Source organism: Numida meleagris, chromosome 14 (genome assembly GCF_002078875.1).
Source record: "Numida meleagris isolate 19003 breed g44 Domestic line chromosome 14, NumMel1.0, whole genome shotgun sequence".
NCBI classification, from domain to species: Eukaryota; Metazoa; Chordata; class Aves; order Galliformes; family Numididae; genus Numida; species Numida meleagris.
In genome coordinates, this window is record NC_034422.1 from 1469014 (window position 1) to 1486068 (window position 17055).

At 44.0% G+C, this 17055-nt stretch overlaps 1 protein-coding gene across 7 annotated transcripts in view; it reads left to right on the plus strand.

Moving 5' to 3' along the window:
* ZDHHC8 (zinc finger DHHC-type containing 8) overlaps positions 1–17055 on the plus strand; it is a 93866-nt gene that overhangs the window by 55287 nt on the left and 21524 nt on the right. For 4 of the 7 annotated variants that reach the window (XR_002443467.1, XM_021412901.1, XM_021412898.1 and 1 more), the window contains 2 exons: positions 11565–11686; positions 15961–16118. Coding sequence is in view for 5 of the 7 variants with exons in the window: in XM_021412898.1 (XP_021268573.1) it covers positions 11565–11686; positions 15961–16118 (280 nt within the window). In the remaining 2 variants the exon portion in view is untranslated. Of the gene's footprint in view, positions 1–11561; positions 11687–15935; positions 16119–17055 lie in introns of those variants that run through there. The other 3 variants (XM_021412899.1, XM_021412903.1, XM_021412904.1) reach the window with 3 other exon arrangements.

Sequence of the window (17055 nt, forward strand, 5' to 3'; positions counted from 1 at the left end):
GGCTGGGTATGGTCATGCATTTGTGTAAATATAAAGTACTGAATAGAGATTGCTGGAAGAAACTGCGGGCAAACAGCTGTCTTTGCAAATTTAGTATTTATAGCAGAGTTAAAATGCCTTATTGTTTAGAGTATTATTTGCCTTGGGCATTGGCATAGACGGTCACATTGGCTTAGACAGTCGCGTTGGCTGAAAAGAATTCCCTCACTGCCTTTTCCACACAAGAGAAGATTAAGTAGATAACAGCAACAATTGGCTTTTCTGATCTGGCCTTGATGTATGCTCCAAACACCTTCTTCGGTGTCCAGCTCAACTCTTTTTCATGGCTGCAGTGCTCCACCCCTGCTTCACCATCACTGCCACTTACGCCCCATGGGGGCTTCGGCCTCGGCTTGCTTTCTGGTCAAAAATGAACGATTTTACAAGATTCCTGTTGGGTAGTTGTGTTCATTCTTTATGCATGGGGAGTGTTTCTGATGCATCAATAGTATGCAGAGTCTTTTGGAGTTAAGAGATAGCTCCACTGAAGGAGAAAAATTCAAAGCAAAAGTTACATGAATTACACAAGGAAGTCTTCTTGATATCCAAGAGCCCAAAACCTTGCTTGACATGCTTACTTGGTTTCTGAAGAGAATTTGCCAGCTGCCCCAGAGCTGCTCTGCAGAAGGGGCCGTGATGCAGGTGATGCTGGTGACCCACCTGGAGTTAGGGGAGGCTGTGAGGAATCTTCCACAGAGCAGAAGGTGTGCAGCAGTTTACTAGCAGGGTTGCTTCCGTGATTGAGATGAAAATACTTCCATGTATTTGGCTAAAGAGACAAACAGATCTGCACTGCAGGCACAGGAGGGTTCTTTCAGCGCTGAAGACAGCGTAGCAGTGATAACTGATTGACTAAAATGTGACAGTACAGAAACTGAAAATGGAGTGAAGGCACAGTGCTGATGCTTTGTGTTTCACTGAATACACAGAGGATGCCATCATTATTGAAAGAAAAAAAAGAAAAAAAAAAAAGTGCCTTTTGTGTTTAATTGGGGAAAAAACGTGCTCATTGAGAAATTCAGAAATTTCCCAAACTCCGAATTTGCCAGAGAAATAACAAGCAAATGAATGTCATTTCTGATAAACCCTCTAGATCCAGACGCAGCTCTTAGCTCGCTCGTTTGCCGGTGGCAGTTTCTGTGCAGTCATGCTGCGGTTGCAGTGGGTGTGAGTGCAGGTGCACCTCTGTGTGATAATGTCTGCACACACCGCAAGGTGCAGCGTTACAGGTAGCTCCCAACACAAAAGCAATTTGACAGGCAATAATTTAAAAATGTTCTGTTGGTTTGTTCAGCCAGCAAATTCACTACGTTAAAATACTTGAACAACACATGTCCTTGTCAAACAGAGGTCGTAGAACAAATCTTGTTTTTCTCTGCACACCAGCGTGCCTCAGTCACTGGTTCCTAAATGCTTGGAGCGGGCAGTACCCAGGGGGTCAGGCTGGTTCAGGACCACTAGCACGGCCGCACCGGGATGGCATCGCCGCGTGCTGTGCCTTTGTGGGACAGCTGCAAATCATTTACTCTGCTGCCTGAGTCACGGTTTAGGAACCCTTAATCCGAAACGAATGCTGTAAATCGTCCCCTGTGAACCCGGCGAAGTCAAGCGAGCTGAAGACAGATGGGAAATTACAGCTATTTGCAAGAGAGATGTTTCAGAGTGGTTCTGCCTTTCGTGATCAGTGCTCAGGGAGGGGGGGCTGAGCTTTTGCTGTGTTGCAGGCTGCTCAGAGCTGTGTGCTGTGCTCCTGGCCGCGGGGTGCTGTGTGTGCATGGTGGGGTGGAGCAGAAGCCAGTCACGAGTCCTCTAGCCCCTCACTGCGGGCTTTCTTCTGTTTGAAGGGAGCCGAGCACTTTAAGTTCTTTCTTTGTCTCTGGCTGTGCTGTTGTAAATGAGCAACACGAGATGATACGTAATCTGAACAACTCAATGCCTGCATGTTTGTGAAGGCGTGTTTGGAATCGAGTCGAACGCGTAGGAAACAAAATCCTGGTAGAAAGCAGATCTGTTCTTCCTGGCCTGCTGCTCGCCCCTCCCGGCGGGGCAGCCCTCTGCCAGCAGCACAGCTGCGGCCTGCAGAGATGGGTGCTGCCATGCACCCCGTCCGGCCCTGGCCTGAGTGCTGTGGGGCTGCGGGCAGCACGCTCCCTGGGCAGGCTCGGTGCTGTTTCTGGAGCTGTTACAGCGCTCTGGATTCACATTAACCCCGTGTTGTGCTGGCACAAATGGTGAAGTTCATGGAAGGGTTCTGCTCTCTTGACATCTGTTGCTGTTCAGAATGAGATTACTTTTATTTTGTCTTCAGCTATGTGCACTGTGTCTTTGGGATAACCATCTCATCATCTCAAGCCTTTTTTTTCCATGACATTCACAAAAAGTCCTTGAGAAACTAAAGCCATGGTTACGTGAATTCGAGAGAAGCAGGAAACACTGAGGGAGGTGCTGCATATCAATTACTGAAGACCACAAGCAAATAGATTTCCTCATCTGGTACAGCCTGGCACTTCTGCTTTTCTCTTCAGTAACCTTTTGAAGGAGGGCTGTTTTCTGTGTAGCCTTTGCAAGCAGTGAGTTTTGCAATTCAGAAATACTAAGAAGTCTTAAGTATCTTTTAACTCAGCGAAGGTGATGGCTTCTGTTCCTGGCTGGAAGGGAAGTGTTCAGACCACAGCTGCCCAGGTGGCCCTGGGACTGCAGGCTGCCCAGAGCCCTGGGGAGGGAGACAAGGGATTGGGACCCACTTCATGCTTTGAAGAGGCAGTACAGGGTTAAAGCACCTGCGTGGGCTGCACTCCGTTTTGGGAGGAAAAAGGGAAAATCCAAACAATTAGAAAAGTCAAAGCAAGTACTATGAGAGGTAAACAGTTGTCTCTGTGGCTGCTCTCGTGTGTTCTGCAGCTCCAAGCTTCCCCTGGCCTGTCCAGTAGACTCTGCTGTTGAAGAGGAATGTCAAAGTGTCCCAGAGCTGCGGGCATTCTCTAGTGTAAGCCAGAACCGCTTTGCTTGTGGCGTGTGATTTTCAGGAAATACTGGAAGGAGGGAGGAAGAGGAGGAGGAATAAGGGGTTAACTCAGAACAGCTCAAACAGTTCATTATTTCCATTCTGCTGTGTTAGCTGTTTAGCGAGAAGTAAATGTTCATATTTTCCTGAAGAGTAAAATGATGTATCCTACTCTAAATTAAATCAAGGGAAAAAAATAAAACAACATGTGGATGAACTTGAACAAAGTTCAGGAACAAGAGGGTTTTTAAAAAGAACACATACAAATGCCATTGTTATTGGAAGTGGTAGAAGAACTCCACAGACACAACATCATCCCATAGTTCAGATCTGTATCCAAACCTCTTGCTTGACAGTTCGGCCTGGAAATTTCTCAACAGTTAAATCATAAGATGCTTGACGCTTCTCATTCTGGTCCCAGCTGGGAATCTGGAAAGTATAATGCTTAAGCTGAGTATTCATTTTGATTCTTGGAAATAGGAACCGGTTTTATCTTTTTTTTCCCATTTTTTTTTCTTTTTTTTTTTTTTTCTGAATTGGTCTGCCTGTAGCATATTGTTAGCAGATGGTGACACATATGCCATTTACATACTCTTCTATTTTGGTAAAGGAGCTGCTAATTGTCTCATTTTGGCTCAGGAGTATATTAAGTGTATTAAGCGTCGCTAATGCATCTCAGGTAATTGTAATCCTGACTTGTGTTGCTGAATTATGGCAACATAGTTGGCAGATTTTTAGTGCATTCAGGTCCAGTGCACAATTACACCTCTTCTGATAACTGTGTGGTTCTTTTGAATAAACATCCCCCCAGATCATAAACCCATAGGCTTTTAGTGAAAACTGAGGTATTCACAGGGAAAATGACAAAACAGCTTCCCAGTGTCCACTGCAGTATGTGAACAAGGTACTCCTCTGTCTTTGGGAGATGCTGGGGCTTGGAGTAGAGCAAATAATGCGCAAAGTATTTTCACATCCATGCCTGCCGCTGAAATTCCCCACCTCGGTGCACTTCAGAATGCATTGGCAAGAAACAAATCTGTATTCCAGGTCGAATCCCATTTCTCAGTCTCTCTAATCAAGATTATATCTCTTAGGATGTTTTCCAAGCTAAGTAATTTTGTTTTCTGTCAACCTGAATTGAATACCTGTGCACCAAACCAAATATTGGAAGACTCCCTTTATGTCTTTCACATGCTGCCAGAAACATTTAGACCTAAGATGCTGCTGCCGTGTTTCATCACTTAGATAAAAAAAGACAGTTAATATGACAGTCACTATGTATTTTAGTTTTTTATTGCTCCTCCAAAGCATTTTTGTCTTTGCCAGATGCTGTAATAAAGTTTTACCTGCAGGAGAAACTGCCTCCAGAAGCCTGCCCTAATGCTGTTAGGTGAGCAGGGGCCTTGCTGCATGTGCAGACAGGGGAAGCTTGGGACTCAGGCTCGGTTTGTGCTGCTGAAACTGGAAACCCATTGTCTAAGCTGAGGGACACAGTTGTTTAGTAGTTTATGAAGACTCTGACTCTGCTTCTACCTTAGTGGCTCCTTGGTTGCTATTGCAAAAGTGCCTGGGAGCAGCTGTAAGCCTCCTGCATGCAGCAGCAGTAGCACGTGGGCGTTTGCTACACAGGGACACGTATTCTGCTGCTCAGCCTCTTAATGCACTGCAGGATAATGGGAGGGAGACAAGAAGAAATAGAGCCTGAAAGTTACTTAGTGATTTTTTGGGAGACTCAAGGAAGGAGAGCAGCTCTATATAAAGAGAAGGCAGTCTTCTAATAGAGAGGTGCAGGAAAAGCTGTTCAGAAACTGCTGCTCCCTTCCCAAAACTAGAAAGTGGAATAAAGATGATGATATCACTGGGGAAGGGTAAAGATAACAAGAAGAGCTGATGTTTCCTGTTTCTTCAGCTTGGTGAATGCAGAGGGAAGAACGCATTTAATTTTGTAACTATTCCACTACAATGTTGCTTTGTTTCATTACTGATATTGAACCCTTGGTTTTGGTTTTAACCTTTGTTTTTTTGGTTTTAACACACATCTCTTGCTTTCAGTATAATCCTGTTTGCTTGCTGGCTTGTGTGTCCCACCACCCTCTGCTGGAAGGAACAAGGATTTTTCAGCTGCGGCCTCGTGCCCCCAGGCAGCCTGAGTCCTGCAGCGGGAGCAGGCTGTGCACTGGCGTGGGAGAGGCCCAGTTCTGCCCTGCTGTTACTGGCGTGCATCTGGCAGAGAAAAGAGTGGTGTATTGAGGTTTGGTGTATAAAATGCTGCTTAGTTTCAGGACAGTGCATGGCCGGGTGTTGCGGTGAGCATGGGGTCTCTGATAGCAGGGTGCTGAACTAGATGACTTGGCCTATTCTGTTTTGTTACCTTGACCACCGTTGTTAGGTCTGTGGCTTTGAGGATTGTAAGTGTTGCCAAAATAGACTGACTCACTGATGACTCTCCTCTGATGTCCTGCATGGAGAGGTGGCTGGTACCAGCTGCTGGCTTGGGAAGGGGTAAAACACCCAAAGCAGGTAGCCACGGGGAGCTTCCTTCCCCAGAACAGTTTCTTTCCTAGGCTAAAACACGGAGGTTGTCTGTCATTTTTATTTTCTTACATCGAGTAATTTTTTTCTTAAATTCTTCATATCTTAAGGCCACTTTATACCAACCATGTAAATATTCTTTTTCAGTGTAGTGAGAATAAAGTATATAAATGTCGTGCTCCCAGTTCAGGTTTCCATAGAACTGCTTTGGGAGGGTATTCCAGAGAGAAGTTACAGATGAGATTCTGAGAGAGGCTTTTGTTTTATTATTACACGTCTGTTCCTGTATTTGATATATGAGAATGTTTACACTCTTTACCCTATCTTCTTTATCTCTTTGCAGTGGAGATACCTCTGTGTCTTTGTTTTGTTCATCTCTTCTGTGGAATATGAGGTCTCTAATCTTTCTAGTTCATACAGGGAAACCTTTCAATACCTGCTGTAATTCTGTCGTGCATGTCTAGAAATTTTCAGATGAGATCTAGGCTTCTTTCCCTGCACAAGCAAGCTGTTGTACAGATAAAAGAACTTGCACCACAGCTCTGAAACATGTTATTCAGGCCATGGACAGGTATTGTTTCCAGATTTCAAAGGCAATACATGATCCAGACAAGTCTGCAAGAACCCCTGGTCTTAATTAGCTGTAGATTTCCTGAACAGCTCTCTCAAGTCATGGAAGAAATGTAACTGCCTTGCAGGATTTTCCTTCCCCTCCTTCGTACAAGGCTCTGTAATGGCCCCAGCATTGCAAAGAGCAGCTTTGTGCTGTAAAGTCACTTTGGATCTGTACCTTGTAAGAACATGTCCAGCCTGCTGGCTGCTGGGTCCTTCTGCCTCCACTGCAGGCCTGGGATGACTGCATGGCTTCCAGACTTAAGATGGTGGTGGTATGGTTGTCCCTATGGTCATGTCACTTAGTGTTGGTTATTGGTATTGTTCCTATTCCATATTTCTCCCTCATCAGTTCGCATGACAGTAGTGTCTTTTCTTAGATATTAGAGAACATTTAAAAAGAGAGGAAGGGAACATGCTGCAGAGCTTTCAAGCAGCTTTGTGGAAAAGGTAGAGTATATTTTATTTTGGGAGTGATGTATGGCCCAGATAAGACTTTTCACCAAGAACCGTTGTATCTCAAGTTGAATTCTTAATTGATTTAGCTCCTCTGATCTGTACTTTGCCAGACATGAACCACTCGCCTTTGGACTGGTTCCAGGGTGTAATGGAAAGTTCGCTGAAACCTCATCAGCTTTTGTTAAACCTGAGTGAATTTCAGCCCAGCACTTTTCTTGTGAATAATTAAACACAGTTAAGCAGGTGATGGATTTGAACCTCTGGCTCCAATGTTCAGCTATATTTCACGAGGAATGGGCTCATGAAATTCATGGGGTTTTTTATGGGTCTTCTTTGGGCCTCCTGTGATGGATAACTGCATCTGACAACCCAGGGTGGATGTTTTTCCATCTCCCACTCATTACCAGCATGAGCTGCTCCATGTGGCACTCCTCTCTCATCAGTTTCTGTTTCTCAGTGGTAAATGCTCCAGTATTTATTTCTCCTCTTTCCCTTTTTATGTAACATTCGGAGTTGTTATCCTTTAATATCATTTTCTATCAGTACAACTGCTGTAGTCACAGTGAGGGTGTAGTGCTATGGCAACAGTATATTAGCTGCAATCTTGCCAATGAGTAAGACACAGCGCAGAAATCAGATGATTTATCAAAATCTGCTGTGGCAGAAGTGAGCAAATGACCTGGTGGCCTGAGCCTTCCGCAGCTTTCCCAGGACCTGCCCATATCTTTCGTATCGGTTATAGCACTCGGATACGTTCTCTCCTGACAGTCTCTAGTGATGCCATTTTAAACCTGACTTAGCACCTTGGAAATATTTTTAGATGTACAATAATCTCCCAGCTATCTTTGGTAGCGAGCAAAAATGGAAAGCGAGCATTTTTTTTCTGTTACTTTTCCACAAAGGTACTTTCTGTGATTTCAGGGAAGGAGAGAACATATAAATGGAAAGGAAAAAAAGAATCTCCTAGAGTGGAGTACATGAGGAATGTGTTAGATTTTCACTGCTAAAGGCTGAGAGCTCAGGGTACCCTGGGCTCCAGCAGTGTCCCCTCAGTGTGTGGCCGTGCACCTCCTCTGTCCCACGTACACAGCTGCGATGGGCTCTGCAGCGCCGTACGTTTGTTAAATCTTTGCCCAGATGTGGCAATGATAAGAAATCCCTTACACAGATTTTACATGTGCAAATATGTAGGTGCTCCTCGCCATCAGGGTTTGGCTAGAAGCTCCTGGAGAGGTACCAAACAAGGACAGGCTGCTACAGACGCAAGGACACAGTTTGAAAGTTTTCAGTGAAATTGGTACCAGTGCGTAGACAAATTATGTTTGCTTGTTGGCCTCTTGTACCTAATTAGTCTCCACTTCTACTTGCATGCACTGAATCAGTGAGTTTGTGTTACTGTTGTAACTACCCTTATAGTACAAGAATGTGATTTGAATTAAAAGATGCTTTATTTTTCATAACCGTGGACTCACAGGATGCCAGTGCAGGGCCAGCAGCTTTGCTCTAGAAGAAGCACTGTGAGGTTTGCAAAATCAGATGTGATCCCTGCTCTCTCACACAGTGGGGAAGATGAGCTGTCAGTAGTTTGTGTCTCATTTGCAAAAGGCTGAACCAGGTTGGAGAGGAGAAGCAGATGGATTTCAGTCCCTCTGCAAGCCGGTGTCAGCGTCAAGGCTAAAACCCGGTTCTTGAAATCCCAAGCTCCATCCTCTGTGTCCTAACGCTTCTCTGAGCAGATGTAAGGTTTTAATGAAAAAAAGTCCCAAACCTTAATTTGCAGCAGGATTCAAGAAAAATGTCCCGTTCAATTACTTAATTGTAGGCGAACTGTAATTGTAAGACACAAATGTGTCCTGCTCTGAAGCACCAAGCAAAAAAGGAAAGGATTATTTGTTGTTTAATTTAGCAGAGGAAGGCGGTTGATGATGCATGAGTTGGTCTGACACCTAGCAAGTTCTGTGATCTTATTTGTTAATCCTTTTAACTTTCTGTTTTATTAGGATAGAGCTTCAAGAGCAAATAAAATAAATGAGATTAAGTCTGCCACCCTGAATTACTCTCCTCTGAGTTATGAGCAAATTCACTCTGTCGAAGAAGTATAATTATGAGGAAAATGCTGCCTGTGTAATTGTGTGCTTCGTTCAGAAGAATTCGAGATCCGTAATTATCCGCGACGTGCCAGGGCGGCACATGCTGGCTCTTCATTTCTACAGTAAACAAAACCGTGGAAGGTTTCTGTCCTGTGTGCCTGTGGAAGTAGTGTGAAGCAGCATGGCTGGTGCCCCCAAGAATCATAATATTATCCACTGGGGCTCCTGGTTCCAGTGAGGAATATAAATTAAGTTAGAACCGAGCACCAACAATGCAGTTCCTTTGAGAATAGAAATGCTAGTGTGGTTGCCTGCAAGGTCATTGTTGAGTGGGGTGAGGAGTAACGCCTGTGGGGAGCAGTGTGTCTGTGGAGCTGTAGATGTGCCGGGTGAGGCACGCGGGGCTGCTCGGGCACAAGGCAAGTCCCCACACTTCTGGTGCTGGTCCTGTCACTTGACTTTTCCATGGGCATTGCCTTTGACTTCTGCAATGATGATGGTTCTGTGGCTGCTGCAGCAGGTGCAAAGGGTGCAGCTTCCTTTGGCAACGATTAAGCTGTAATAGAAAGTGTCCTGGGTTATGACTTGTTTTTTTCTCCTGGTTGTCAGCACACACCAGAAGTTTTGGAGTTGTTTTTCTCTCAGAAAAATTGGGTTCATACAGTCCATGAGGGGACTACGCACTGCTCTTGGCTCTGTAGTTGGCTCTGTAAAGTTTATGGCACCCTCTGTGCTGTGTGATTCCACAGTGAGACGAGTTGATGACACAAAGGCCATAGCCTCTTGAAACCTTGGATTTGCCAGCCAACCAAAGAAAGCTTTGAATCCGTGTGGTGTTTATCTGAATTCGTAACAGCTTCTGTTAAGAAAAGCCTATAAAAAGTTCATCTAGATTTGTCCCAGAGACGAGCGTTACTGCTGCTGGAAGCAGCTCTCCCAGAGGGGGGAAATATCCGATGTAAGCTCTCTGCAGGGCCTGTCCCGATGTTTCTGCTGCTTCCTTCTCAGGGCAGAGTACAGAAGGTTGGAAACCAGAGTTTTGCCTGATGGGATAGTGATGAAACCAGCCTGCCAGACTTGGATTACAATTTCTGTTACTTTGGCTGAAACTGTGTATGCATTGGAGGAGAGGGACAGGGAGGATGCATCATGTTTTGTCAGTCCTATCAGCAGTTTGATTTTCTCTTTCAGACCATTTGGCAGTTATGAATCAGGGCTTGATCTCACATCTGTTTTTATTGATCAGCCCAGTTAACAAATGAGGCCTCTTCTGACCCATCTAAAATGTTATGTAATATCTAATACTACATAAACATTCTGGGAAGAAAACATGGAAGGATGGTGCACAGACCTTCTGGCTAGTACGTACAGTGACTCACTCTATCCTCTATTTCAGCTTCCATGAAGTATTTTCAGACATGGTATTTACCCATTAAATGAGCTGTTTAGTTTAGCTTATGGCTCAAGTTTTTTGTAGTATTTTGGTGTATTTGTTGAGTACATGACAAAGGAAATGACAAATGAGAACATTAACTCCTCCTTACATAAATCATCTGAGGGAGTCTGCATATAATCTTTCTGTGAATTAGCAGCTATCTGTAAGAAAAAATCTCTTCCTGCCTGCTTACAAAGAAATGGGAGAAAACGTGGTGTCCTTCTAATACTGGCCACAAGAGCACAGGTGTTTAACAGTGTCTCTTCAAGGTCAGTAACACCATTCTCAGCTGTCGGTAGCACAAGCAGTGCGAATTAGATTTGGAAGAAGGTTGGGTGTGCATTTTTTTTTTTTTCCTCTCTGCAGGCTTCCGCCTGGCAGACAGCCTGATCCAGCTGTAGATGTAACTGAGGCAAAATGTGATCTGGAATGTGTGGGTTAATGCTTGGTTTATGTGTACGGTGGCTGCTGACGGGCTGAGCAGCTTGCTGGGGTGCCTGCTGGCAGGGCAGGTGGGAACCGAAAGAGGAGTAAGTTTGGTGTAGTGCTTAGAGGTAAGCTTTAGAGAGGCTGTAAAGGGCTGAGTGAGTAAATGCTGCATTTTATTGGATCAAGTTACCTGTCTTGGTCCTGCCCTCCTCTGCAATGGGAAGTGATCTCTGCAGCTGGAGCAACTGTCCTGTTACTAACAGGCGTTTCTCTGTGCTCTTTCCAAAGTCCCCTTCTTTATCTCCTTGTCCTTTTGTCCCCCTCTGTTACATGTGCTGGCTGTGCTGTGTCTTTTAGCATTTTGGAGCGGTATCCTCATGGCAGTTGCCATTCACTTTCTTTTTGGCATTCCCAGGTGCTGCAGCCACCTGCAGAGCTCATGCTCCCATCAGATTTCCACTGGGGAGAGGTTTCACAGTGTTGGTTTTGGCTGTTATTTAGAGTTGAAAACCACTCAGGAAGGTGCTGTGGGAAGTGAACGTCCTTCGCATTGTACCTGCTGTGGTGATCAAGGGTGTAAGAATCCTGTTCTGCTTTCTGCCAGTGGGAACTGAGCACCGACTGTAACAAGGCAGTATACGCGATAAACAGAAATGCAACAATAGGATGCAGCTTTTACATGGAGAAGCAAAGTGCCAGGTTGCAAATAAAGGAATAGAGTTGCAAAGCCCCACAAGCCACGTGAGCAGCTGGTGCTTTCTGTGCTGTGGAACAAAGCGTCTTTACAAAAGGTGGCTGCAGCGCTGAAACAGGCAATTGAAATTTCTGATGTTAAATTGCGAATTTGGCCTTGCTCAATGGCTGATGGAGAGCGGATGAGACTACTTTTGTGATGCTGGTGAATGGGAAGAAACTGCTCGATACAGCCAAAAGAGCCCTCACCTATAACTTTTCTCCTCCACAGGTGCCCCTGGCTGACAAAAGCCATCTCCCCAGCCATCCCGGTGTACAATGGGCTCGTGTTCTTGTTTGTGCTGGCAAACTTCAGCATGGCAACTTTCATGGACCCTGGAGTTTTTCCACGAGGTAACAGAAAATGGGACTGGTGGGTGCCCCCCTCCCCTTTTTTTTTCTGATAATCTTTCTTGTAGGCTTTTTATTTGTTTACGTATTATCTTTTACCCTCAGCTGGCAGTAGAGGTTACAGTAGTGAAGTGCTTCTGAGACCTCCCAGCTTCTGAGCGGGGCGGTGTCAGTTGTCCTTGCACTTGCTGGGGCTGGCAGTTGAGGGTACAGTGCTGCACAGAATCGTTCTCCTTTGAGCAGCTCTCCTGACTGATGTGATTGCAGTTGCCATCCCCTGTGTCATGCTGGCACACTGGATTTAAGTTGCTGTCTTCACAGTAGGAAGTTGAATGTGGCTGAGGGGAGAGGCTGAACTTTCTGAAACATCTTCATCAAAGCAGTCTTTCCTTCCAAAAAGCCTCAAAACAAATGCGTAACCATTGAATGCTAGAAAAGGTAATGATTAAGGCTTGCTTCAGAGCGTCTAAAAATGTGTACATTTCAAAGATATCCCTGCTTAAATTAGTATGGATGCATAGCTGATTAAATAAGATAAAGATCGCTCGCTCATGTAATGGGAACCACAGTGGAGCTCTCTCTCTTAACACAACCTAATGAGAGAATTATCACCTCATTTTATCTGTCTGCCAGTAATTATTCACATGCAGTTTGCATCAGAGACTGCTGTAGGCAGTCATGCTAAACCAGTGGATCTGTGCTCTTTTCAAGGTATTCTTGCTCACCTCTATTCTGTGACTATAAAAGCTATTCCGAATTGCCGTTGCACCTGACAAGAACAAGGTGCCTGTCCTGCCAGCTCCCCTGAATAGCGAGTGCCAGGTTTCTCCAGGTAGCGGGGCATAATGATGAACTTCTGTCTGCCCTTCCCTCCAGCTGAGCCTTTTGAACCCCTGAGCAAGTACTGCAGCGCTCCAGTTAAGGAAATAATTGTGTGTAGAGGCAGTATTCAGTCATTTGTGCAGGATGATGTGCATAAAGGTACAACTGCGTGCTAGTGAGATTTTCAAAAGAGCATAAGCACATAGCGCTTTTATCTAGTTTCCTGCATTTTTCAATTCCTCCCTCTCATTAGAGATAACTATGCTTGAATATGCTGTGAGGATATTGATGGCATCCATGCTCTTTCTCTTCAGAAGGAGGAGAGTTGAAACAATGTTATTCAGGTTTGAACATCTGGGTTTGCGAATCTAATATCTTTTTTACAGCGTGGTTTCCTCAAAGAGGAGCTTGCTGCTGGACACTTACTGTGCCCTGAGTGTGATCAGGACTGAGCAAATTGTAAATTCATGCCTTTCTTTAAACTTCTCTAGCTTCCTCCTGCCAACAAGCTCTTTAGTTTGGTCTTTGCCTTTAAAGGAGAAAAGGATACAGAGATCAAATGGAAACTTTGAAACATTCATAGCATCAATAAGGTTTGGAAAGACCACTAAGATCACCTAGTCCAACCATTAATTAATTCTCACCAACTTCTTTCCATTCCCAGTTCCCTTAATTGAAGGGAGTCAGGAGCAAAGCAAAGAGGAGGAGTGTCCTAAAGCTCGCCTTTCTTCTATCCCTTTCTGTTTGCTTGTGGCTGTAGGCTTATCTCTCTGTGCCTTGCATGTACTTATCTGGAAGAGGTTGGGAGTGGGGAAAATGCAGGAAGAGATGGGAGTCATACTTGAAGAAAATGAGGGGGTAAAAGTGTAGATGTGTGAAGGAAGCAATCTGATAAGGGAAAGATGGAGGACTATAAATACCAGTGCTGGGAGGAAAGGGGAGCAGATGTTATTTCAGATCACAAGTGTGCATGCTAAAAAAGCTATCACCACCCCACGCCACCCACAGAGCTGCAACCCAAGGAGTTCAAAAACTGTAGGAGTGATTTAAAATGATATGCAATGGATCTATTTGCTTTCTGCTGTTGAAATTACAGATTTAATCTTCCTGGTTTTCAAGCTTTTTAGCACATTTCTGATAGTTACAAATTTACTTTAAAAACAACAGAAAAGCAATACAAAAACAGTCTTAAGAAATCTCAGGATTCCTTTAAGGAAGCTGCCAAAAATCATGAGACATGTTATAAAACCAGGAGATTTGGTTGCCTAGTGTCAGCAAGTAATAGTGAGAGAATCTGAGTGGTAAGGTACCACCCTCTGCTAATGTCTTCTGCTCACCTAAAACTGGTAAGAAGGGCATCTCTAGCTGTATCGTATGAGCTTACAGGTTCTCTGGCATGGGGGAAGTAAACCCACCTTTTTCTTGTATTATTGAACAGGGCCTGAATGAACCTCCCAGATCCATTACTCATTTATTGATTCTTTTTTTTAATTTGCTGGCTCTCTGAATGATCCTGGTATGAACCAGGACTTGCTCTGTGCAGGTGAGCTGCCAGTAATACACTACAGTGAATGGGAAGAAAGGGAACTCACTGAAACCGAGGCTACCCTGACCAATCTAATTTACAGTCTGAATTGAGTTTGGCCATGTTTGTTGCTGGGTAATTATAAATAACAACTACAAACTGACTTCCAGTATTTTTTATGTGAATATTCTATAAATACTCTTCAGTTCTGTGTCAATTCTGTGCTCTTCAGTTGTGCGTCAATTCTGCAAGACTAATGTGTTTATACAAGCATATACCGCTGTATGTAAGTATGTACAACTTACTGACTTTTTGACTGTGTAGTTGGTATTTTTACAAGAACTTAAATGGTTTGACCACTCTCATGTCTTGTTCTCATATGCCCACACATGTATTGTACAGTGTGGACTAATTTGAAGTGTTGAAGAACCCAAAGATTGTATTAACAGAAGTGCCCTAAGGGATTTAGAGTCTGGCTCCCACTGACTGTCACTGATCGTTTATGAAGGAAAATTGTGGGGAGCGGTGCCAGTGCAGCAGTCTGCTTCCATGCACAAACATTAATCCAGAGAATATTCTTGCAAGGTAAATATTGTAGCTGAGCCAGATCCCAGACTCATCTAAGTGAAGGGAAAAGCTCCTCCTGAAGTCAGTGGAAATTTGATCATTTTAGTAGGGCTAACACATTTAGAGAAGATTTAATATAGAACAACATGACAGTTATTGATGGCCCACTGGGATAATATTATCAATTTCCACCTAATTTGGAGTCTGTCAATGCCAGCTGCACTGCATTGTTTAACCAGGTGTTAAGTAGATGTTAACTACTTACATATTCTCTGTCAGAAGGAAACAAATAAAGATCAAGGAATCTAGAATAAAAGATGAGCTTTTGTGAACATCATTCTCATTCTTTCCTTTTCTTCCCAAGCTACATTTGTCCATTCTAGACTGGCTTTTATATTTTGCATTTATTTTTAAATGGCCTCTTTCTTTAAACAGGGCAGCACTTGGTTGAGACTATAAGCCATCCACACGCTGGGTTCTCGTTAATAAGATGACTGCCATATTGTCCTCCCCATCTTACTTATGGCAAAGAGAGGCTAAATGGCTTATGCCAAGGTCACAGAGTGAGAAAATTAAAATATAGGACTTGCTGACTTCCAGTCCTGTGCTCAGATTGCTAGATTATACTGCCTTTGAGAGAAGTGAGATCAAACCAGTTACATACTGCTACTAAAGTAAGAATATTCAGGGTACGCTATGAAGAAGTGAGCAGGAGATATGCTATAAGGAAGCAGACACTGGTGCCAGGACTCATTGCAGGCACACAAATTGCTTCTCACTGTGGCATCATGCTCCCAGGAGCAAAAGGACTTTGGGATGGTGGTGGACTGGCACTGGAGTGCTTGATAAATTATCACCTGGGGTCATCTGGGTTGATTTGGGGGTTTGAGCTAACAAAACCCTATTTTAATATTTCTTAATGTAATTTCTTGTGGTTTATGCGCTGGTAGACTAGCATTGAATTCATCTTAAATGCATGCAGCAGAATGTCTCGCAAGAGGGGCTTGAATGATTTCTTGATTTCCATTTCCTCTTTGACTCTAGTCTGCATCTCATCCCATCCGTTCTGCCTGTAACTGCTGGCTAAGATAAGACTCAAACACTTCTCTTCATCCAGGCTCTGGACTGGCTGCCTGGTGCTCCCATGGGAGTGTTGCCTCGGGTGCAGAAACAAGCCCAGATCACTGATGTGTTCTGCAGCCAGGACAACCTGTTCTGACAGTCCATCACTTCCACCACTCTCTGTTTCTTTGACAAGCCCAAGAGCACATGCAGTGCCCCTGCATCCAAGGCACTGACTGGATTGGATATTTTATCGTTACTCTCTGTTATTTCCAGTAACTTTTAGTTTTGCATTGAGCAGCAGATGAAGATGAAGATAAAGATGATGACTTCCGAGCTCCACTCTACAAGAATGTGGAGATTAAAGGAATCCAAGTACGGATGAAATGGTGTGCCACCTGCCACTTCTACCGTCCTCCACGCTGCTCTCACTGCAGCGTCTGTGACAACTGTGTTGAGGTAACAGTGCTGTTGATTGTGTTGCCTTTGGCCTGGTGATGGAGTTGCAAGTGCTACTGGAAATGTGCATTTGGGTCCCTCCCCCAGTATTTCAGTTCTTGGGAGTTCCCAGCTCTAACCTTCTTGGTGGTCTTCTACTAATTAGTACCATTTGAAACACAGCCTTCTGTTATGATGTATGTTACATATGCAATATTGTTTGATGTCAGCTTTGTTGCTGATGATAATTAGGTTAAGATGTTTATAATCCTGGCTATGTCTTTCTGGAGGTAGCTTAGGGATCATGAATGTAAAAAAGGGGTGAACGGGAGAGTTTATGGAGAGGCAAAGTTCAAGAGAGCAGAAAATCCAGGGTGAACTATTCTTGCTTGTCTGTTTGTCCACGAATGTAGGCACCAGTTTGTTGGAAATTAAGTGATGAGCCTTAAGATCCCTGGGGGTGTGTGGAAATCAGTCAGAATTCTGTGTAGTTCTCCACCCCGTGGAAGGGCTCTACGTTTACGTCAACACCTCAGCTTGGAGCATGAACTCAGTCATGCTTCTAATGTTAGTCCCTCTGAATTATGGGGCTTTCATGTTTCTTAATAACCCTGAGGTCTTGGTAAAGCGCACAGGATATTTAAAAATAACCCCCAAACAGTAAGGAGTGCTTTTGGGCTGTAGACATCTCCTAAAATTCTAAGTACAGAGTGCTGTATCCACAGTACTTGTGTTGCCTGGGGGGAGTTTTTATTGCTAAGCTAAAAATTCCACTTGTTAAGGATCATTTCTGATGCAAGGTCTTTTTTTTTTTTTTTCCCAAAGAGAAAGGTGATTTTTTTTAATGTACCTAAAATATATTCAGCTGTGCCATTAAAATCAAAGGAACTGCTAATCAGAAAGCAAAAAATAGCAGTGTCGGCTAGAATGCTGTATACACCATCTTTGTCCTAATCCT